Source organism: Crocodylus siamensis, chromosome 13 (assembly GCF_052110815.1).
Source record: "Crocodylus siamensis isolate JL-2025a chromosome 13, ASM5211081v1, whole genome shotgun sequence".
NCBI lineage: Eukaryota > Metazoa > Chordata > Crocodylia > Crocodylidae > Crocodylus > Crocodylus siamensis.
In genome coordinates this window covers 11,454,813-11,478,517 of record NC_143407.1, presented here as the reverse complement: position 1 = coordinate 11,478,517, position 23,705 = coordinate 11,454,813, and the positions used below count along the sequence as shown (strand labels likewise).

The 23,705-nt window shown below is 50.2% G+C and overlaps 1 protein-coding gene across 3 annotated transcripts in view; it reads right to left on the bottom strand.

Moving 5' to 3' along the window:
• Nucleotides 1-1,003: 1,003 nt before the first annotated feature.
• The window catches only part of SORT1 (sortilin 1), a 43,929-nt gene continuing 21,227 nt past the window's right edge, over nucleotides 1,004-23,705 (bottom strand). For 2 of the 3 annotated variants that reach the window (XM_090025703.1, XM_090025705.1), the window contains 14 exons: nucleotides 22,748-22,797; nucleotides 21,562-21,692; nucleotides 21,083-21,227; nucleotides 18,928-19,083; nucleotides 16,767-16,873; nucleotides 15,792-15,894; nucleotides 15,384-15,552; nucleotides 14,120-14,310; nucleotides 9,498-9,687; nucleotides 8,811-8,927; nucleotides 8,053-8,161; nucleotides 7,404-7,510; nucleotides 5,515-5,638; nucleotides 1,004-4,208 (listed from right to left, as the gene is read on the bottom strand). In XM_090025703.1, coding sequence (XP_089881829.1) covers nucleotides 4,194-4,208; nucleotides 5,515-5,638; nucleotides 7,404-7,510; nucleotides 8,053-8,161; nucleotides 8,811-8,927; nucleotides 9,498-9,687; nucleotides 14,120-14,310; nucleotides 15,384-15,552; nucleotides 15,792-15,894; nucleotides 16,767-16,873; nucleotides 18,928-19,083; nucleotides 21,083-21,227; nucleotides 21,562-21,692; nucleotides 22,748-22,797 — 1,714 coding nt within the window. In that variant the 3' untranslated portion in view covers nucleotides 1,004-4,193. The remainder of the gene's footprint in view (nucleotides 4,209-5,514; nucleotides 5,639-7,403; nucleotides 7,511-8,052; nucleotides 8,162-8,810; nucleotides 8,928-9,497; nucleotides 9,688-14,119; nucleotides 14,311-15,383; nucleotides 15,553-15,791; nucleotides 15,895-16,766; nucleotides 16,874-18,927; nucleotides 19,084-21,082; nucleotides 21,228-21,561; nucleotides 21,693-22,747; nucleotides 22,798-23,705) is intronic. The other variant, XM_090025704.1, reaches the window with a different exon arrangement.

Genomic DNA, 23,705 nt, shown 5'->3' with positions numbered 1-23,705 from the left:
TGTGATTTCTTCATTGGTCTAATAAAAGGTATCATCTCTGAACCAAGAATTCTAGATTTTTTCATTTCTTTTTGTCTTAGCCCAACACAGCTACAAAATATATCCTTGAAACATGGAAGATGCCCAATTTTAGCTGATTTTGGAATTTAAACTTCACTGCTGAACAAGAAAAATTTCTACACCTTCCTGCTCGGCATCTGACGCCTCCAGGGAAGGAATCCTGCCTGATCTGCACAACAAAGAGCAACTCTCTCATGGACCCAGAGGGACAGACCTCCATCTTCAGCTTCCTCTGTACAAAAATAAGTTTATTTCCTACCTCCAGGGACTTTTTACCATCTTTAATTTTTTCCTGAGCTTGATGAAGGGCGTACGAGCCTGAAAGATTGCAGAAAAAGATAATTTTTTTGCAATTTCTTAGTGGTCTAATAAAAGGCATCATATCTCTGAACCAAGAGCTGCAGAGTTTTGCATTTTTTTGGTCTCAGACCAACACGGCTACCAAATGCACCCCTATTTTCACATGTATCACTTCATCTCTAGAGAACTTCTCAGGATCACATAAGGGTGTTTGCAGGGGGTAGCACAAGGTTTTCAATAGGCTGAGTTTATCAAGTGACAATATCCTATTTGTTCTCATGGTGTAATTCTCAAGGATTTTCTAGACAGGACAGTGATGATGCTGGGTCTACCTAGCAATAGCAGGAGACTTTGTGAGCTTTTCCTGATGGAGTTCTGTTTTCAAAATTGGCAGCACTGTTCAACATCCATGTCCATAAGGTTGGCTAAAGTCAAGTAGAAGCACAGTTCTGGTACACCACGTGGGCCCAAAAGCTACTCCTGGCTCCAGATGATATTTATTTCCATGTCATATTTCTACAGTGGCCCAAAGCTGAAATCAGGTCCCTGGGCATCAACACTGTGCAAGAGCATTTTACAAGGATCTAAGTCAAGCCAGCTCCCTGGCTCATGAATAGTAATGCAGCTTACAGCGGAGATAACACAAAGTCAATGGTGCTTTTATTTCTAACCCAAATATTGCAAATATACAGAAAAATACCAGTACAAAGTTATAACACATCCAGGTTTATTTACAGAACTCTACACACATCTCCGTTCCATTCCCCTGGACCTCGCCATGGGCTGGACCTTGTGGAGATACCATATGGGAGTGAAAGGGCTATGGCTTTTAATTACGTGGTTACTTCTAACTGGCAGGGCCCCTGGAGCAGAATCCTTGTACTGATCTGCCTTGCAGGCATGCTGACGAGCCAAAGGCAATAGTGGGATGATGCTTCATAAGCACATGCAATGACCGTGTCCCCCTGACAGCCCTGGGGGAACAACCCACTGGCAAGGGGACAGATGCAGCCCAACGGGCATGCACTGCTCAGAGATAGCAGGCTGCTGTTGCATGGCACAGGGACTTGGGGAGAGGCACCACTGCCTGCTGGAAGGCAACAACTGCCTTTCTGCTGGGCTGGTGGTAAGCCCTTTGGTGCACAGGCTTCCTCAGAGGAAGAATGAGCTCAACTCCATCAGCCAGTGTCTGGCCTCTACAGGCATATTAAGGCAGGGTGGGGAGGGCAAGGAGGATGGGAGGGGGTTGGGTGAAAGTTTCAACATTTACCATCTTCTTCTGCAGCCTATGCAAAGACAAGCAGTCAAAAGGGCTTCAGCTAAAGAACACAAATAAAGTAGCCACGCGTTTGATCAGGCCACCCCAGTCCATCTGCATGGAACCTGCTTTCACATCTCAGGCGGTTGTGCCCAGAGCCACTGGCGAGGCGGGGAAGTCTGATTCTGCCCCAGATGCCTAGGCAGTGAGTGTCTGCAGGAAATGTATCATCCCAAGAGCAACAGTTTCTTGGTTAGCATCGTGGATGCATGTGGGGTTCTCTTTCCATCTTTCTTTGTCAGCAGGTGGCTACCACTGCCAGTTTTGGCCAGCTGCATAGACCTAGCAGTTAGAGTCTAAAGGAAAGAGAAAAGCGCCTCCAAAAACCCAGTTCAGTCTTGAACTGTAAGATTTTCTAAACCATGTTCTCCAGGTGACTCTCTCACCTGCTCTACTACATTACACGCCAGGCTGCCTCCACTGTCAAATCTGCCTTCTAGTCACTGAGCAACCCCTGGCATTAGCTAGATAAAGATTATCCACCTTGCATGAAGCAATCCCCTACCCCAGTGTTTCCCAACCTTTTCCAGCCCAAGGCACACTAATGTTAATAAAAAATTTCCGCAGCACGCCTGTTAAAGCATTCCCCATTCTCATACCTATTGTAGCTCACCGTCATGGAGAAATTCTGCGGCACACCTTGGCATTTCTGATGGCACACTTTTGTGCCATGGCACACTGGTTGGGAAACACTGCCCTACCCCTCAAAAAAAACCCCACTCCACTGCTTTAGAGGGAACCACCCAGTTATACCAAGAGAAATGGCACCTTCTAGTGGCCACAAGAAAGCTGTGGCCTTTTCTGCAAGTTCGTAAAGGAAAAACCCCAGTATAACAAAATAACAATAAGCTTCAAAACTGTGGATGCCTCTCAAACTCACTCAGGAGGGGAAAAGCCTCGTTAACTCAAGGGGAAGCTGCTGAATGAATGAATGAGGGGATGGAAACCTCCATACATACGAGTTCATTTTCAAAAATCAACCTCATTTTAAACAGAAGTACTTTAGAGTCTCATGAACCTCTTTCTTTGCATTAGCACCTAAGGTATAGCTCACCAATGCAGGAGTCTAGTGACAGCCTCATAAAAGCACCCTCCTACCTTTTTTGCCCCCACCCCCCAGCAGAGGTCAGGTATGAAGATCAGAGATACTAGTGACATCAGGCTAGTATTCCTGATCATTCCCTTTTAATGATAAATATGAAGTTATCACAGTTTCCCTTCAGCAAGAAGCCCTCCTTAAAGCCCATTCCAATTTCTGGCTTGCCACAAATCACCAAGGGGTGTCAGATGCTGGGGACACGGGGCTTTCTGAGGACACATGCATCGCATAGTGCAGTCAGCCAAGCAGAAATGTCCGCTGCTGGGGCATCAGCACCTCCAAACGGAACGGCAATGGGAAAGGGAGGCAGCAAGATCCCACGCACATTAACCAGAGTACCTGCAAGCTGCCAATCATGACCACTTCAAACAGCAGCTCTGCAGAGTGAACAAGCAGCTGATCTCGTATTGCTTTGGAAAGGAAAAAAAATGGTTCATGGTAGAAACAAAAAAGGGGTCTCTCTTTTGTGACTTACCCCCACAAAACAAAGGCGGGGACTCTTACCCCCAGCAATAGTGCTGCATGTGCACACTTTCTCTTACAGCAAATCTACCTGGAACAGACAATTCCCACCACCCTAAGAGCAGAAAAACAAGCATAGGAGGTTTGCTTGGATGGAGCTTTCTGCTGCATTTATTCCTAGAACTAAAAAAAAAAAAAAAAAAAGCCACAACCTCTCTCTTCCTACTCCAATTTGCCCCGAGTGAGTACTTGCAGACACAGCATTTTCACAGTCTGGATCCTTGGAGCCATATGGCCAGCTGCAGCAGGTGCCCCCAGCCTTGTGTCACTTCAGATTTCCACCCCACTCCCACACTGCTTTTGGCTGGGCAAGTCTCTTACAATTAAATAAAAAGCAACCCCCCAGTTTTCTGGGGTCCCACAGGGACTGGCTAAGCTGTCTGAGGTCCTGATGACCGCTGGGGTCAGCCTGGGCTCCGAATGCTGCAGTGTCAGCAAGGGACATGCCATGGCAGAGATCAGTCTTTGAGAGGTTAAAATGGAGTTAAGAGATTTCTCCCTGCAGCACGGAGAAATGCACCTAGCAATACCAAGCACAGAGCACAATGCTCCTGTCACCAGCAGATTTGTTTTCCTTAAAAACAAAACCAAAAAACCCCCAATTTTTTTCCCCAGCAGAAAAAAAAAGTCATTAAAATAAAGTTAAATTAAAATCTTCCCAGCCCTGATCCAGAGCCACTTGGGTCCCTGCAGCAGTTCCCCCCAACCCCCTCTGACAGGCCTGCAGCTTTGTTGCATTTAGACAGTCTCTATGGAAGCAATGGGACGGTGATGTCCCTCAGAAATGGGAGAGGCAGCCGTCGCAGAGGAGCATGGTCTGTAGACGGCTTTGCTGTTCTGCAGATCCGTGGCAGAGTTCGAATCCATCTGTCCCAGTGTTGATGAGAGCCAATGCTACTCCAGGAGGTCCTAAGAAGAAAGCACACACTGACATAGCAGGGCAAAGACCATAAGACAACAAGGGACTTCCCTGCCTTTCTGTAATCCCAGGCCAGCACCACTCTCCTCCAAGCACTGAAGCATGCCCCTCTCCCTCCCCAAGAAGGCAAAAAGTGGGGCAGGTGGGGGTTAGCACTGAACTGAAGGTGCCATCTTGGGTGGTGACTGGGAATGGTGAATGGAGACCATCACAGAAGAACTGTCCCTCAATGAGGGTCGGGTCATAGCCTGGTGGCTCAGGGCAGCCTCATTTACAAGGAGGACGAGTAGGACAACTTTCCCCTCTACCCCCTGTAGGCACCATCCCAGAGGGTGGAGTTCAGTTTGCAGGATTCAGGCAGGACTTAGCCTCTGCTCTCCTTGTGGGCAAGGAAACCAACAGGGACAGACTAGTTTTACACAGCTCTGCACAGCTTATTGAAGGCTGGTTTTTTTTGTATGAGCATCTAGATACAGAACATCAAAAAACCAATGCTTCTGAGTCAGGGTCCAACTCCTGCCAAGCGAATTAAGATCAACTGTTTTTCCAACAGGCTAAAGAGATGTTCATGACCTTAACATTACACATCTCAGATCCTAGGTTCCCTCGGCCAATCTGCAGGTGGGAAAAGGGGCTTTACAAGCTGGTCAGTAGCAGCAAACACCAGAATGCCCCGTCTTTTGCTTGGTTAGCTATAGAGCATCCCTTGCTCACAGTGTTGGGGAGATACTGGAGCACCACATGGGGATGACATCTTGGGAAAAGAGGGATGGTTCAAATACTTGGGACTATGCCATTTGCCTCCAGTGGGGATACTGGCTTTACTGGGCAGTTCAAAGGAAGGAGCACTGTTAAACTGTGCTGGAGATTCAGTCCCCCCTGCAACACAGAAATTAAGAGGGTTTTTGTGTTGGTTTTTTTGAAGACGCATCATTCTCAATCCACGGCGGGTATGATATGAAGCAATGTGTTTAAACTGCAGCAGAGAACATTTAGATAAAACCCTAGAAGAAGTTTCCTCATAGTAAAAACAGCAGAGCAATGCTGGAACAAGGTGCTAAGGAGAGTTATACTTATCCCTTCCCTGTAGGTTTGTGAGAAGAGGCTGGATGGGAATCTAACAGGATGGTTAGGAACACTGAATCCTGCATCTATGCTGGGGAGCAGACCCTTCCACCACTGTGAGTCTTATTTCCTCTCTCCCAAGAAGTCACATGCCCACATCCAATCCAAGCCCCGATTTCCCAACAAGATGTTTAGACACTGCTGTCTCTGCATCACCCACTAATCACCTACCTCATCGGAGTCATCATGGTAACCGCTTTTATTAGCTGGGGTGACCGAGTCCAGAGTATCAACCCCTTCCACGCCATTTGCATCTGCATGCTGCTGCAGGACAGAATAGCGGTGAACCAGGAACCTGGGAGGAAATCAGACACACAGGCATGGGACATGTTAGCGTAGGACACTTCTTCTCTGGGAAGAGGATCTCAGAGCAGTTCTGCTAGCAAGGTTTTAGGTCAGTGATATTTAACCAGGATGCTATGGCACCCTGTGATGCCACATGATCCTCTTAAGAGTGTTGTGAGGGGCCACCCTAGCAGCCCTGTTAAGCGTGCAAACATCTGTGTGATTCACAAGATAAATCCAGAGATTTTAAATAGGAGTCCAGAGCATCTGATCAGTTGTGGTCTTTCTGAGTTATCTCCAACAAAAGAATTGCTCTTGTACTTTTCCACAGTCAAGAAAGGAGTGAAAGCTGACAGCTGGCATTCTCCGAAGGCATTCAGTCTAACAAGAGAGGCTTTCAGTCTAAAATGTTTGAGAGTCATTGTCCTAGGGCCCTTATCAGAGGAAATACTGCAGCCAGCGGGGAAATGCAGCACCTGTTTCACAATACTGTTCAACAGAGCTTGATCAAGTGAGACAGGAAGCAAGGGCATCTGTAGGCCACTGAAACCCCAGGACCATCTGAAGAATTGTGGAGGATTACTGAAGATACCAAGGAGTTTCTAACCACCACAGGCAGCCCACACCTCCGCATTTGTATCTCAGAGGACAAGTACTGCCCAACACGTGGTGCGTCTAGTGGCAGCACAACACTGGAAGCCGCTGAGGGAAGAGCATCACAATCGCCACCTCTTGCAGCACTTGTAATCCAATTAGGAGCCTCCCATCCAGGCACCAACCCAGGTCTGAACCAATTTAGCCTGGAGAAACTAATGGGATCATGCAAATATGGCTGTGGCAAAACTGGCATTAACATGCTGGCTATGAAGGCAAGCAGAGGACTCCCCTCCCCCCCCCAGCAGGTCACTGCACTGCTTTACAGGCCCATGCAGAAGAGGGAGGCTTCAGACAATGCAACAGTCTTCTACCTGGAAAAATACCGTTTCCCCTTTGCCCCGCACTGCAGTTCTACAAGTGATGGAGAACTCCAAGGCGTTCCATCAAACCTGGGAACTTGCTCTCATGCAGGAGGAAGCCAACTGCATCTCAACTAATTTGACTGTTCTCTTCCCTTTCCAGAAATCAGAACAAGGGAGCTGTGCATCACACAGGACTTTCCCCACCTTTTCAGATTTGCTCTAGTAACATTCCCTCACACACCTGGCTCTGATCTCCCAGACTCCCCTCGTTACATCTGATCCATTGAAATTTGGCCCATTCAGGATCAAAAGCTAGGCCTGGCTTCCAGCTTCAGTACTGAGTGGTAAAGTACAGATATTTTTCCTGGCAGCCTCAATATCACTAAGGCACAAAGAGACTCGAGATGCTAGCTGAACATTACTGCACTGAGTCAGCACTCAGTCCAGCTCATCTTGGTCAGGACCATGTGGCTCGAGGGGCCAGATAGGAAACAACAAGGCCCTACAGCAGCCCAGAAAGACCAAAGCATGATCTCCAGATGGTTGGCTTAGATCTCACAGCTGGTTTAGTGAGATCACCTTGAGTGAAAACATATAGCCCTTACATGGCTTCTTATACAGTGGAACAGTTAGCAACTGCCACCATTACCTACAGGGATCATAGATCCCCTAACAAAGCTGAAGCCAATTTATTTAGGAGTCATCTCCAAGCCATCCTGTACATGAATGGGGTGGAGTGAGATGGCCGAGCCAGGGGTTCTCACCAGCTAATGCATTTCCCAGATTAACTGCACCCAAGACCTCCGCAAGCCTCACCTGCCCCCGCAGACATATTTCTTAATGATGACGACTCCAGCTACAATCGCGATGAGCATTACACCTATAACAGCCAGAATGATGGGTGTGGAGCTGGAAGAGGCTGACTGCAGGGAGAGAAAAGGAAACATTGCTATAGTATATGCAATTTAAACCAATTACTGGCATTCACTCAAGACTCTTCCAGTGCCAAGGAGCAAAAAGCACTGTGCAACAGATACTACTTGGTCAGTACCTTGTATGGCAGTACAACCATTTCAAGGGTCAAACATGACAGCTGCTCCAAAGTGCGGACCAAGGCTTCAGTAGTTTCACAAGTCACATCCAGGTGGAATTGGGAAAGGTAATTAGGAGAAACAGAATGGACTTGCTCCCCTTGAAGCAGCATGGAACAGTATGGTGGGCAATTCTATTTAAAGGGAAGGCAGGGCCACAGGATCTGACCCCACGCGGCGAGGGCAAAGGCTTCTCAGTGAGTGTCCCTCACTCGGTCTAGCACAGGACAGTTGGGTGGGCACGGGAGTCTTTGACTGCAGGGCAAAGGGACCTATTTTAAAAGCAGCAATGTCAGGATCCTGAGGTTTCTGGCCTGGATTTGGTAACATACCTCCCACCCCCTGCTTTCTCTAGGCCTGGGTTTATCACCTACCAGCTGGCTGGGGCTCAAAAAGTTGCTTGTGCATTTCCTCTTCAGGTCAGTCACCTCCCGTGGTGGGCTCTGTCCACCATCACATTTGTCTCCTGGTATTTTACGATACCTGCAATTTCAAAGAAAACTTCTGAAAACCTGCAGCACAGTGGGAAGCTGCCCAGGAGAGGCCAGGGACTGCCCGGCCACATGTGAGCACAGTAACCCCCACTGGGCTGGCAGCTGTAAGCCACATGCAGAGCCATGCTGCTTTCTAATCTTGATCCAAGAACTAGGGCACACCCACTGCATCCTGCAGGGGTGTCTGAGAGGCATGGCCTCCTGGAAACAGAGTTCTTAGCCTCCCAGTGCAGTGCTGCTGCTGGCTCCTGCCAAGGCAACACAGGCTGCTCAGTGGCCTGGGCCATGGCATGTTGACCTCCAGCAGAAGAAAGGGCTCATTCTGGCATGCTCCAGTAACATGTGCCCTGCATCCAGAAGAGCAAGCACCATCCCAACTTTCAGGGCAGTAGGGGAAAAGGTGCATAAAGATGCCAATGGGCATTGGTGGCAGAGCCTAGAATAGAAGCCAGGCCTCCTGGACCCCAGTGCTGCCCTACCCGCTGGGGAATGCTGCTGTGACACTCATTCCCAAGCCCACAACCTTTCACTTCAGCCTTCCCTGCAACAGCGGTGCCGCATGCCAGCAGCCCTGAGTGCAGCACTGGCTGAGCACCTGGATTCACTCAAGGATCAAGGGTTATAAAAAGACACGTTACCCACTGGTCTTCAGCAGCTCCCGCTTCCCATAGAGGCAGAACTCCAGGTCATGGCCCTTCAGCTCTGGTTGCTCCACGCAGTTGGACTGGTTTTCCGGGCGGAAGTAGCCAAAATCACTGCAGTGCAAGAGGCAGCAGAAAGGCAAAGGAGAGCAAAGCATCAGAGACTGTTTGAGGCAGAGTGTGACCTGTCTCTTCTAGCCTGGCATGTTGCTACATGTGATCCCAGGGAGCCTCTCAGACAAAATGGAATTGGATGGCATAAAAGTGGCCAGCAAGGTCTGCGCTGAGGTTAAGCTAAAGAATTCCCCAAGCAGCCCCCAAGTCTTATTCCTGATTTGCATTGCTCCTAATATATGGCTCATGGGGCTGTCCAAGAAGCTGGGCACACTTCAGACCATGACCCTCCATGGATGACCCCTGACTTTACGGACACTTTCTGCACTGCCATGAGCAATCCTAAACTCTGAACCAGCAAGGGAATCTCGATACTGTGCACAAGCAATGGCAGTGGCACCACTAGATCCCAGTCTAGGGGCCAAAGCCTGCACCACACATACCTAGAAGTGGCAGCATTATAGTCCCCTCCATACAGCAGAGATCTGCCCGTGTGACTGTTCTAGACCTCTGTGGGGCACTCACCCTTGGCGTGTGAGACAAGCGGGGGCAAAAACCACTTAACCATACCAGAGGAAGTCTTCCAGTGTGCAGAGACAGACTGATGGCTGCTTCGTCACCATGTAGTCCCGACCGTTCTGACAGACTGATGACTTGCGGAGCCGCCGGTACTCCTCTTTGTAACCCAGGATGCAGCCATCAGCGGGGTTAGTGGGGTTGCTGGAGTGAGCCAGCCAAATGGTGTAATCCTTGTCCTCACCTGGGAGAGAGGAGGTCATTAGACTCCAGTTTCCTGTCAGCTATGCTGCGTGTAATGGCCCTAGCCAACAGCAGAGAGACAACCGCTGCCTACTTAAGAGCGAGGGGCTCACATGCCCAAAACCAGGGGACAAATATTCACTTCAGCCCAAAATCTTATTAGCTGGCATGATGCAGCAGGTTGTGCCCTGTCACAGGTGATATCAGGGCCACTCTCTATACCCCCATTTTACCCAGTGCTGAAGGGAACAAATGTGCCTGGCACTGAAAAGCCCTGCCTGACCTATCTGAACAATGCTTCCTCCCACCATGTAGAGTTCCTGTTCAGTACACTCCTAGAGAATATTGCTCCTCCAGGAGCCTGTGGGGGCATCCTCTCACCTACCAGGGGAAGCATCATGATCTAAAGGATGGACCATGGGAGGCATTAGAAACTAAGAGCTTCAGCTTTCCAATTGCAGCTCTGTTGCAGATTGCTTCCAGGCCCTGGGGCACGTCACTGCCATCACACAGGGAGTGAGAGTGAGCACAAGCAGTTGCAAAGACAAGTATTGCTGCACTGACCAGAAAAGGCTCCTCTTCAGACTGGCAACCAAGTGCTTAGGATGACCCTAGAAGCCTGTCAGCACAGATTCTCCATAATAAGACTAAACAGATACCCCTATCTGGGGACTCAGTGAGTATCCCAAATAGTTACAGGCTCTGCCTAAAGTCACCACATGGCTTGCCCAGAACCCTGCTTTATATCACCAGGAAGAAGTATCCCATAGCTCTGATCAAGGATGCCACAGTAAGCCAGAGCTGAACAGCGAGGTGTGGAGTAATGGGCGAAGCGCTCTTCGTCAATTAGCAAGGAGTCAGGGGAGGGGCACCCTGAAGTGCTTTGGGTTAGAGTACAAGGCAGTCGAGGGGAAAGAGACGTAACGGTGGGAGTCTACTACAGACCTCCCAACCAGGGAGAAGAGCTTGACCAGGAATTCTTGGGTCAGCTCACAGAGGTAGTGAAGGCTAAGGATGTGGTAGTCATGGGGGACCTGAATTTCCCAGACATCTCCTGGGAAGAAGAGTCAGCCAGGTCTGACCGCTCACGTAGGTCCTTGGCCAGAGTGCAGGACCTCCATCTAACCCAGGAGGGGCACAGCCCCACCAGGGGGGACGCCTTGTTGGACCTAGTGCTGGCCATGGGTGATGACCTGGTGCGGGGGCTGCGGGTGCTCGACCACCTGGGCGACAGCGATCATCGCCTGCTGGGATTCACCATCCAGCGCAAGGTGGCAAAGGCCTGCACTAAGGCAGCGGCCCTAGATTTTAGGAGGGCGGACTTCAAGGAGCTAAGGAGGATAGTTGGAGAAGCGCTGAGGTCCCGGGGGGGGAGGGGAGCCAGGTGTCCATGGAGAGTGGTCGCTCCTTAAGGAGACGATCCTCCAAGCCCAAAGGAAGGTAATCCCAACGAGGATCAAAGGGAGCAGGAGAGCACACAAGCCTCCGTGGCTCACCGAAAGCATCCGGGAATGTCTCCTTGCTAAAAAGGAGGCTTACACCCAATGGAAAGAAGGGGTCATCACTAGGGAGGACTTTTCTGTAGTTGCTCGGGGATGTAGGGGGGTAGTTAGGAAGGCCAAGGCAGAGATGAAACTGGGACTAGCTTCCCAGATTAAGGACAGTAAGAAGTCCTTTTTTAAATACATGGTAGGTAAAAAGAAGGTCCCGGGTAATGTGGGGCCCTTGCAGGACGCGTTGGGAAATTTGGTCGTCACACCAGACGGCAAAGCTAACATGTTTAATGATTTCTTTGCCTCCGTCTTCCTAAGTAGGGACCAGAACAGCCACCTCCGTGCTGAGCCCCCCTTGGGCCCCGGGGGAGGCACACTTGGGCCACGGGTTAGCGAGGATTTAGTTAGGCAGCTTCTGGAGGGGTTGGACGTATTCAAGTCAGCCGGCCCGGACGATCTCCACCCTAGAGTTCTAAAGGAACTGTCCCAGGTCATTGCCAGTCCCCTGGCATGGCTTTACGAGCACTCGTGGTGCTCTGGAGAGGTACCAGAGGACTGGAAGAGGGCCAATGTGGTTCCCATCTTCAAAAAAGGCAGGAAGGAGGACCCGGGAAACTACAGGCCGGTTAGTCTCACCTCGATCCTAGGCAAGCTGTTCGAGAAAATTATGCTGGCACACATCCAGGAGGGGCCAGCAGGGGACTGCATGCTTAGGGGCAACCAGCACGGGTTCATCAGTGGCAGGTCCTGTCAGACCAACCTGGTGGCCTTTTACGATCACATCACCAGATCATTAGATGCAGGGGTAGCAGTTGACATCGTCTTCCTGGACTTCCGGAAGGCTTTTGACACTGTCTCTCACCCCGTTCTCATTAAGAAACTGGGGGGCTGTGGTGTAGACACCCACACAGTCAAATGGGTCGCCAACTGGCTGGAGGGCCGCACCCAGAGGGAGGTAGTGGATGGGTCCTTCTCAGCCTGGAAGGACATGGGCAGTGAGGTCCCCCAGGGCTCTGTCCTCGGGCCCGCACTGTTCAACATCTTCATCAGTGATTTGGACGAGGGGGTAAAAAGCACCCTGTTCAAATTTGCTGATGACACTAAGATGTGTGGGGTCGTGGGCACACTGGAAGGATGCAACAGGCTACAATCAGACCTAGACAGGTTACAAGGGTGGGTGGACAAGAATAGGATGGGTTTCAACACAGACAAGTGCAAGGTGATGCACCTCGGGAGGAACAACCGGCACCATACCTACAGGTTAGGGAACACCCCTCTTGTCAGCACGGAGGCGGAAAAGGATCTTGGGGTCATCACTGACTCCAAGATGAACGGTCACAAGCTGGCAGAGGGTAGGTTTAGGCTAGATATCAGGAGGTGCTACTTCACGGTCAGAGAGGCTAGGGTCTGGAACCGACTTCCAAGAGAAGTGGTGCAGGCTCCTACCCCGGGGGTGTTTAAGAGGAGGCTGGATGAACACCTTGCTGGGGTCGTTTGACCCCAGTGCTCTTTCCTGCCATGGCAGGGGGGTCGGACTAGATGATCTGCTCAGGTCACTTCCGACCCTAGAAACTATGAAACAGCCTTCAGACATGATGATCCTGCATCATGCATGGTGCTGACCTAGATGACCTCTGGAGGCCCTTTCCAACCCTACCTGTCTGTGAAAACTTCCCTTGAGCACAGAGGCCCAGGGACTCCTGGCAAGAACGTCTGGCTTGGTTTGGTTTTTATGCTCTCAGTAGAACAAAACAGCTGCACCACAGGCAGGGTTGGGGGTGGGGGGAGGGGGGGCAGCAAAGGCATTTGCTGTTGGGTTGGGAGTTCTGGGGTGCAGAGGGGTGGGAGATGGCCTGGGGCTCTGGAGAACACATGGCCTGTTTTTAAACCAGGATGGGCAAAATATAGCCTGCGGGCCAGAGCAGGGCAGGCGGGGCTGGTTCCCCTTACACTGGGTAGGAGGGTGAGACTGCTTTCCCCCCAGTGCTAGAACAGCAGTGACAGCTACGGACCCGGGTGGGTGACCTGATCCCCACCCAGACCCTGCCAGCCACATCCACAGCTGATGCTGGCACCTGCCCAGGGCTGCTTCCGGCACGAAGGATGGGTGCCGCTGTAAGTTGGAGATGCGGCTGGCATGTTCTGGGTCGGGGTGGGAATTGGGGTGTGCTACAGTTTTGGGCAGGATGAGGGGAGAGACAGTGAAGTGTGACCCTCAGCTTAGGGAGTTTTAGTCAGCTGTTGCGGGGTGGGGGTGCTGGCCCAGCCTGCAACAACTCACCAAAACTGCCTGAGTGGCCCTCCAACCCAAATAATTGCCCACCCCTGTTCTAAACCAAGCAGCAGTGGACTGGCTTCTGCTGACACTGTCCTCTCTAGGTCCCAGTGTCAACTCCAGAGGTGGGCTCCAGCCACCTGCAGGTTTAGGCAGCCAGCTGCATGCCAGCCCATGCTGTGTTGTCAGCTGCAGAGTTTTGTACTGGATGGACAGATACAGCCAGAACCATTCGGAGCGGCTGTGGTTCAGAAGCACCGATCTGGCTGCACACACTCGCCTTGCCCTGCCCATGAAATGGCCTCTACAGAACCCAGCAGGGACATCAGCTAACAAGGAGGCTATTTCTTGGCTTCACAGCTTTGTATTCACTAAATAAATAAATAAGCAGGGACATCCAGAGTGCTTTTGTCAGCAGTGGTTTGACTGAGGGTCTGTACAGAACTGGTGTCCCTCATGCACCCAATCTGCTCAGGGAGCACAGTCCCTGCACAGCAGCCCAGGACATTCCCTGCTGAAATCCCCACATCATATTCCTTGGCCCATTTTGGTCATTCCCCACCAATTCACATTCAGCTCAGTTCCTCCACTTTGCCCCTCAAAAGCAGGCAGCCCTTCAGCACCTGTGTCCCTGCATGGAAAGGAAGGAGGCAAGAGAGACTCACAGCTCCTGACAAGGAGGTCAGCGAAATCAATGGTATAGGAGACCCATTTGCGAGACAGGAAGCTCCCTCTGAAGCCCCAGACACTGACATTCATAGACCTGGCTCCTGGTTCAGATGCTAGTCCAGTGAAGAAGATGGGCTCCTTGGAGAATGTGTACTTGTACCAGCATTGCCCTTCATCTGTGGAGAACCTAGGCAGACAAGACTTACAATAAGGAACCCAAATTATCAAAGAGTTCATACAACCACCTACAAGAGAGCAGCAAGTCAGAGAGGCCTGATGGAACCTTCTGTGACCCCCACACTGCATTCAGAGGCTGAGGCATGAAGGAGTACATAGGCCACACACCACTTGGCTTGCAGACAGGACCTACTGCTGTAAGTGCTCAAAAGACTACTAGCAACAAGGCAGAGACTAGCATCAAATGAACCTCTATCCAGAAGAAGAGGTTGCCTCCCCGTCTCAATAACCTTGATTGCTCTAGACCAGTGGTTCTAAACCTTTTTGGACTTGAGCCCTCCTCTATGACTTTGGTGAATTGAGTGGCACCCAGTCTCAAAAAAATATTTATAGATTACAGTGCTTACTCCCTTGCAGAGCAGCCTGGCAGCAGGGGCAGGGGATCATCCAGGCAGAGACAAGCCTCTTTTCTGTTTAGTTTATCTGCTTGTCTCCTAATACCTCCCTTACTTCCTCATACTTCATGGCACCCTTCACACAAATCTCACAGCACCCCAGGGTGCCATGGCACGCTGGTTGAGAGTCACTGCTCTAGAACAAAGGTTCCCAACCACGGGGCCACAGTCTGGTACTGGGCCTATGGTGAATTGGCTGCCGGGTCATGGCACAAGCCCCCCGCTTGGACCCCCATCTGTCTGCCCAAGTGAGCAGCTTCTGGGGTCACAGCTGAGCTTTTGGGGTTAAAGTGGGGGAGCCCCAGGAGGGAGGCAGCCAGCTCTGTGCACCTCGTCCCATTCCTGCTGGGCCACAGTAAAAAAAAAAAAAAAAAAAAAAATGCTGGGAACCACTGCTCTAGAAGAACTGAGTTTCCTTTACAACACTACAGTGCGGGAGGAGTAACAGGAAGACCAAGATGACCCAGTGTCTCCTTCAGATTCAAGCAGCACGGACAGAACTGTCCTTACAGCTTGCCAGAGCTTTCAGGAACCAGAGGGTTCCCCTCCCCACCGAATCCTCTCCTCCTCCTCCCCTTCCAGCCACCCTCTCCCCCAAGAACTGTAGCAGTGTGGAGCTCATGCATACTTAATCACATTGATTGGCTGGCTGCTATGCTCAATGGCAACGATGATGCCCCCAGAGTCCAAGATGGCATAGTGATGGGGTCCCTCCAGCATGCGGGCCCAGGTATAGCCCCCGTCATCCGATATGTAAACGTCCGGGCTCATCACGGAGATGGCATCTCCCACGCTGCCTGTGACACAGCACCCACACCAAGATATTAAAGGTCACTCCCCATGGAGCAGGATGCAATGCATTTCTTCTCCCTGTCCCGCCACACTCTATAAAAGAATGAGCAACTTTCCGAAAGGGTAAGCCTGCTGCAGATCCCATCTTTTGGGCCTCTGGCTGGCAAGCAAGCTCCCTCCTCCTTGCCCACCCAATCCCCGTGGCACTTGCCCTCCCACTTCCCCTTCCCATGCAATTCATTACCATGAGCGATGATTATGCCAACAGCATTTGGTTCAGAGAGTGGTACCATGGGCACATTCAGTTTCTGGGAGATGCTGTAGGAAGCGTGGATGTGAAGACTGCACTGTATACAAAAACAGGAGAGAATCCAGTGTAGGGGGCCAGACAACACACGAGGCAGCCTCTCCCCAGCACATTCCAACCAGCAGAGCTCTGAGACCAGCCCCTTGGATCACAGAGGCTCAGCACAGCTCTCCTAAGCTTTGCTCCCAAGCTGGAACCACTCAACTAAGGCAGAGCCAGGGACTGGTGTGCTAACACTTTGCAAGTGAACAGTGACCAGATCACCATGCTTGTGCACATTTTCCTTCCTGGAGCAGAGGTAGGCATGGAGTTAGCCCCAGAGCCGTTTCCTGCTACTGCTATTTTTATTAATGCCCAATCAGGCTAGACAGCCTGCACGCATAGGAAAGGCAGCCCCCACCCAAAGATGCCAGGATGATTACATATTCCAAACTTTTGCTAACTTTACTCGTTATCTTAATCTGGCAACACATCTGTCTGGTGGGATGAGAATAAACTGAACAGACATTTTGCTGAATTTCTATTTGTCACATCTAGGTCTAACGCTGGGCTGCTACTCTGACAAAGGAACAAGTCCTTTGAACCCAGACAAGAACCAACCTGGTCTTCAAAGGCAAAGCCAAAATCTCATCAGCTGACACATGTCTATACCACAGACAGCAGCGCAGTGTAAAGGCAGCAGAAGCAGAGTACCAGATGGCACCTGCCTGAGGCAGCCAGACTTGTGTTGCACAGCACTCGCCACTCCAGGTCTGCCACTAGCCGATAGTCTGCCCCCCAGCCTAGTGCTACCGTCTGCAGCGGAGATGCGGCCAGTGCCAGCTCCAAGTCCGAGCAGGACAGAATTTCTCCCCTGCCCCATGATTAGCAAGATCACCCCTACAGGCTGGCAGAGATCTTGGAAGGACCAACCTCCTCTTTGTTCTTTGCAGTGGAGTCGCAGGTGGTGTTTTGAGGCTTCCGCAGGGGCACCCACTCGCCACCACGATCAAAAGTGATCACTGACTGGATGGAATTGTCTGAGGGGAGAAAGGTGCAGCAGGGATGAGACTGTCAAGACTATATGCCATGTGCCTTACTCCTATGCAGCTTCCACCAGACATCTGTACAGCAGGCACACACACCACCCCCTTGAAATGCGCAGACAGCCTGGGTGTCGCAGAAGGCACAGCTGAGCTCTCACTCGCAGCCGACACATTTATTTCTGCTGTGCCGTCTTCCCAGGCCCAGAGTGTTCCTGCTCCCCCACGCTGATTCCGTCTCTCCAGTCATGACTGCTACTCTGAGACAGACCCAAGTAAGGTCTTTCAGCCTACAGCAGGACTCCAAAAACTGGTGCACTGTAATAGCTCAACAATAGACATTTACAAAGCTCCAGAAATTATCCCTTCAGGTTGGCCAGGAGATAGAAGAACTACCCTCACCCAAAACACAAGCATCCACATTTCAAGTGTTGTTGTTGTTATTAAAGCCAGCTCGTGCCCCTCAGTGCTCCACTTTACAAAGCACAATGTGTCTTGGTGGAACAGTTACACCATCTGTTCATCATGTTACCTTGCATGGCTGCTATTGCCTCCCTTCCTGCATAAAGACGGCATTTCAGCTGCCAACGTGATCACACGCGCAGTGGGATTCTGTTTCCCTTTGTGCCTCTAAACAAGAGTTTTCTAGCCATGTCTCTGGCTGTTTGGGGCACTTCCCCCTGCACCATGGATGCATAAACGTGTATATATGCTACGGCAAAGCACACACGTACATACCCGAGTCCAGGTGAAAAGTTGTGGGGAGGGGAGAACCCTCCTGCATTTAGCTGAGGCGCTAGCCCCCCCTGCATTTAACAGCAATTCACAGAAGTTTAGGACTGGAAGGGACCTCGTGAGATCATCGGGTCCAGCTCCTCTGCTCCACTGGATTAAACAGATGGAGAGCAGCGCAGTTTTTGCTCTACTGGGAGAATGGGTCCAGGCTAGAACTAGGCTAGGGTTTCTCTTATCCATGCCAGGAAGCATCTCACTGAGTCGCACACCCTTACTCATTTCTTCCTGACCTCACGTATCTTCCTCTCTTAGCTGTGCAGGGGTGGGAAAGAGGTCTGGATAATGTCTGACTTGTGGCATGGTGGCTGGAGCACCGTCCTGTAAAACCAGACTCCTTGGGGCAAAAGAAGCCTAGAACCCTGGTCTCCTGGGCAAATGCCTAATTATTCAGCTACTGGGGACAAAGCACGGGCTGACCCTTCTCTGGCATCTAGAATCTGTTAGTTGTAGGCTTCTGACCAACCACATTGCTGTTACTTATACACACACACACATGCACATCCAGAACAGGCACATACGTAGCCATGCGACTGCCCAACCACTGCATTGCCTACTGCACATGCTCAACCTACATGCACACACTCATGCTCACAGTGCAGGGGTAAGAGAAGTGCAACCTGCATGCAAGTGCCTAGGAACATCACTCTGGCAGCTAGCAAACTCTCATCTCGAGGCAAACGGGGGATAGAATTCCTCTCATGAGGTCTCCTCTGAGCTCTCTCTCATGCCTGCACTGCCCCATGGGGGCAGACAGCAGCTATGTAGCTGCATAATGCCATGAGTGCCAATGCTGCATGCACTGTGCATAGGTTGGTTGATGCCCAGGTTGAAGGGGAAAGATGTTTTGGTAAGATATCAGTCCCACTGGAAAAGCAGAGCAAGGGGCAAGAAAACAGTCTTGGAGCTGAGGGAGCTAAATACTGCTTTCCTTATGAACAGGACTAGGGCCATCCCACTGACTCCAGAAGCAAACAGGAGCTGCAAAATGCATCCAGTACTAGAAGCCAGACACAAGGGGTCATCCTTGAGCAGTCCACCCAGGTATGGTGGGTTCTAGCAAATCCAGGCAAACACAAGGGACCTCAGTAGCCCCAGTCTGCCAGGGTCTCTACAAGGTTTTTCAGGTGTTGAAGGAAAAAGGCTTTGCCTCTAAGCTAGCCCATGGGGAGAGCTCTGCTTCCATCCCAAGTTCTTTCCTGGCTTGCAGTGCTCTGCTGCAGCCTGTCCCGCTCCAGACAGGAGTCGCATGCACTCACCCTCCGAGAGCACGCTGGTGATGTAGATGCCGCGCAGCGAGGTCACGTTGATGAAGTCCGTTTCCCCTCCAGTAGTTGTGTAGAGATGCCGCTCAAGGGACTTGGAATACACGATGCCCCGATCGTCTGAGGTATAGATTGTGCCGTAGCCAGTCTCTACAAGACATGCAGCACGCAGTTCAGGATGAGAAGCAGGCTGATGAACACCCACAGTCCTGCACCCCTACAGTAACCACCGTGACCAAGGCTAGCAGGAGGCCTGGGAAGTTCCCAGGTCACACCCAGCCTAAAGTTTCCATGCTCCAGAGACAAGCCAGTCGCTGACCCATCATTTCAGGGAGGACAGGACATGTGGACCCAGCCTTCTGATCTGTGGGGTCTCCAGGAATCTGGAAGACTGGGGAGGGGTTTGGGTCAGAGTCTCACTGTCAGGAGGCATGAACTGGTCCCCAGGCTGCAAAATTCAGGTGGAAGGGAGTGTCAGGAACTAGGGACTTTGCTAGTGCTGCAGGCTGGTGTTGTGGACAGTGTGTTACAAAGCAGGAAAGCTCAGTAGGAAGGGTGCCAGCTGAGGAACCCCAAGACCTGGGGTCAATGTTGGACATGCCCAAGGTCATGCGTGCGAGACCTGTGGACAAATCAGTCCTACGACCTCACTCCCTCATCTGGTCAATGGGAAGAGCACTGCCCTCCCTCCCAGGGGTGTGCGAGGGTAAATCTGTCAAGGTTATGGGGCATTCAGATACTAACACTGTACAAATGCAATCGTGCCTTTGAGAAGTCCTCATAATAAAGGCCCTGCCAGAGACCGAAAAATTGATCCCTACTGCTTTAGTTTTGCCATACCCAAAGCAACTCAGCAGGCTTTCACTGATATGCTTGAGAGCCAGGGACAGATTTTCCTGGCAAGTCTGGGCACCATACAGTGGGAGGGAGTTGAGATTATGCTCATTTCAAGCTTTTGGGGCTGGACTGCAATTTATTTTTCCAGCTGCCCTCAAGCAATTTTCTGGGGATTGGTTTTGAGGTGAAATTGAAACATTTCGCGTGCAACAGCTAAGCAACTTGCCCTGATGTATGTGGCTGTCTGGCAGGGAGGACAGTGCTGCACAGGAAAGACAGAGAGGGAAATAGGCTTCTAGCCCCTGGAGCTCTCCTCCTGATCTGAGAATAGGTGGGCACACAGCTACATGGTTTGGCAGGCCTTAGCACTGTAACAGTAACAGATAATAGTACACTTCTCAGAATGCCTCACAAGCAGTAGAAAGACCAGAAATTCAAAATTAAGGTGACCTCTGCAACCTTAATTCTGCCCCTCTGTCAGAAGGGTCCCGTTTTCCAGCAATATACCTTGACTGCATCAGCAACTCCAGAAGTTGATTTGTGATCTAGCTGGACTGCTTTGGTTGCTGCTAGATTGCACTGTGGAATTTAAACCAAAGGGCACCTGTATTTCCTTCACTTTCTCATTCTCCAAGGCCATAAGATGATGTAGAGAAAAAAAAAAACAACCCATCTCTTCCTCAAAAACAACCAAATTCGCAATGGCAGGATTCACAGAGCAGGTTCCACTGTAGAAATAATGTGCTGAATGACACAGCACAGATATGAGGCTGATGTTTCCAGAGTAAGAGACTTAAGGTACATACCAAGAAATAAGCAGCCTACACACAAGGTGGCTTGAATACCTTTTTTCCAAGACACACCGCATTCTCCTGAGCTCTTGGACTCTGCAAACTGATTATGCAGCATAGGGTTGCAGAGACACTGTTATCAGTCTACCCCAAAGGCGAGTATCTTTCATAGAAGACACAATGGTTGGGTGCAGCAGAAGGGTCAGCTGGGGGGCAGGGCAGGAGTTAGGTCATCTGATTGCTTCTGTACTTTAAAGCTTAGACGGGGGTTTGAGGTGCGATCCAGACTTGGAACGCTTAGGCCTCTACAGCTAGTAAATCTCTGCTCAGAACACCACAGCCTTCACACAACAATCCCCTCCTGTTTGACATGGTTTCATAATAGGTAGGGTCGGAAGAGACCTGAGCACATCATCAAGTCTGACCCCCTGCCGTGGGCAGAAAAGAACGCTGGGGTCAAGAGATGTGCTATTTTGCCAAAAACTAGCACAGCCCACTCTGCTCTCCTCTGCAGCCCTTACCTCCACGCTCATCTACATGCATAAAGACCATATCATCATTAGCTGCCAGGATGGAGTAGAACTGCTCCTGGCCCACCGAGGGTAGCTGCGCCATATTCCAGGTCTCGCCTTGGTCAAGCGAGACATGAATCCTCCTTGTACCACCCTGGAAGGAAAGGATATTGCTTATAAACCACTGGCAACGGTAGCACCACTTCACTGCATATTAGTTCCTCTGCATCAGCATCCAAGATATACCACAAAGGCAAGAAGAGACGATGGGGGAAAAAATACATCCCCGTAACCTGATGGGGTGCTGGACTGGGACAAGCAATTAGAAAACCATGTACTCTGTTAGTCCTGCCTCTTTCCAGCTCTGTAAGGCTCAGCCTCGTTCTTGTACAGCCACGCTCACAAACCTACAGAATGGTTATAGCCTCCCAACAACACAGACGGCTCCTGCTGCAAGAGCCAGCAAGAAGAAGAAAAGAACCTCATACCTTCTCTGTCATCACAGAAGCGAAGAGGAAGCGGCCCCCCAGCCCAAAGGAGTAGATCCTTGTTCCAATGGTCTTGAAAACCTTGCCAAAGTCAGATGTTTTCTTCAGCTCCAGTAATCCGAGGTCAGCTTCTTAAGAAGGAATCATGAATTAAAATAGTAGCTGCGAACAAAAGGATCAAGGTGCTGCAGTCCTAAACTGAGACCAAGGCAGGGAAGTGATGAGTCCTCTTAAACAGACCAATGTACACACTGCCACACATACCACCCCTCCCACTTCCACCCTCAGGATAGATCCACATCCTGAGCCACTGAACTCCAATGTCTGCTCTGGGGCACAGATTTTCATCCTGGCACCTGTTACTAGCAGGACTCATGCCTTGCATTGCCAGAGCCATCTCAGCCTGCTGGACAGCAGGAATTCCAATGTCCACTGGTCTTGTGGAAACTCACAGCAGACGTGCTCTACTTAAAACCACAGACACACTGAACTTCTGCATTGCAGCCTGCAACAAGCTAGCTTTGCCTGCAGGCCAATCACATCTCAGGCTGGCAGCAAGCAGGTCTCTGGAAGGCAAGTTATAACATCTAAGCATCCATCCATCCATCCACTATTGAAGGTCCTGTAAACATGCATCCCTCCTCAGCTTAAGACCCAAATGCAGTCCCACAACCTGCCCAGGAGCACTTTTTGCTCCAAATTCTTCCCTCACCTGCTCCTCCATATCTGACCTGTTTCTCTTTAAACTGTTTCACAAGGGTGTTTGCATTATATCTGTTTCATGTCACATTGTTTTCCATCACCCTGCACAGTTCTCTGGATGTTTTGGCCTATGAAAGAGCTGTTTAGACTAAACTGATATTTCTACATGATGTGCATAAGTTATTATTTGAATTACAGATTAAATCACTTTGCACACAGAGCCTGATAGGAAAGGGACACTGAAATACAAGTTTCCAAATGACATGCTTTAGACACAGATTAGCCATTTTTTGTTTGGGGCAATTCAGAGCTGTTCTTAGCTCGTTGCATAAATGAACCAGTGAGGAACAACTGAAGGTTTATTAAGATCTTAGCAGGATATGAAACTGAAGGAAGATTCCTTTGAGTCTATAGGCTCACACAGACCAAGAGGTTAAGACTCTCAAGTGCCATACGATTCTGGATTAAATCAGGGAATACTTACTGCAGGAGCCATTCAGGTAGGTGGTAAAGAAGATGGTGGTGTTAGCTCCCCTAGAAACAGAGGGACAACAAAGACTGTGTTTAGACATGGCACAGGTGATTCATTTATGGGGGGCTTTTAACAAGAGGGAACATGGCACAATCAAACTCTAGTATAGGCATTCATTACAGAACAGTTTCCATGGACAGTGTAGACCTGGGATTTTACAACACGCACCTCCACGGGATGAATCACTCCAGCTCCTTTTGGAGATGGAGTATTTTTGTTCAGAAATACAGGGAACATCCCCGGGTACAGACTGCATACAGCAGCCTCCCCCAGCTTATCCACTGTAGCACTGCGTGACCAGGTACAGGCAAGTCATGTGATGAAAATCTTCTTTACCAGACATAGGGCTGATGCCTCCCATACTCATGGCGCCCAAACCCAGATTTCTACACCACTATGCTGCTTGACCCCCCCAAAAAGCTCTGTGACTATGTCTACAAACAGAAAGCTTACTGATACTGCTTATTTGGAAGGGTTCAAACTCAAGGAGGCTAAGCAAATTGTGGTATTCAACAAGGCTCTTTTGTCGGAAGTGCTCCCTATATCTACAGATAAACCCTAAGGGAAAACAGTTAGACATGCCACTACACTCTGGGCATCCGTAGGAGTACTTGACATTACAAAGTGGTGGTACAAGTGCTTTTTTCTTTTTAAAGGCTTTTGAAGACTGCCTAAGATTTGCATTCAGTCATACACTTAATTTAAATGTGCACTGAAATAATCCCAGGAAGTGTCAGACAAAAGGGCACAGGAGGCTCCAGAACAGACAAATTCAGCTTAAAATATTTGGATAAGGTCTTGGATTACACATAGAAAGTCTATGTGCTCTGTGAAAGAAATGGGAGTTTCATCACATCTGTGCTCAGTACACAAATCTCCCAAGCCTTTGGGCTGCTTGTGACTTTCTCTC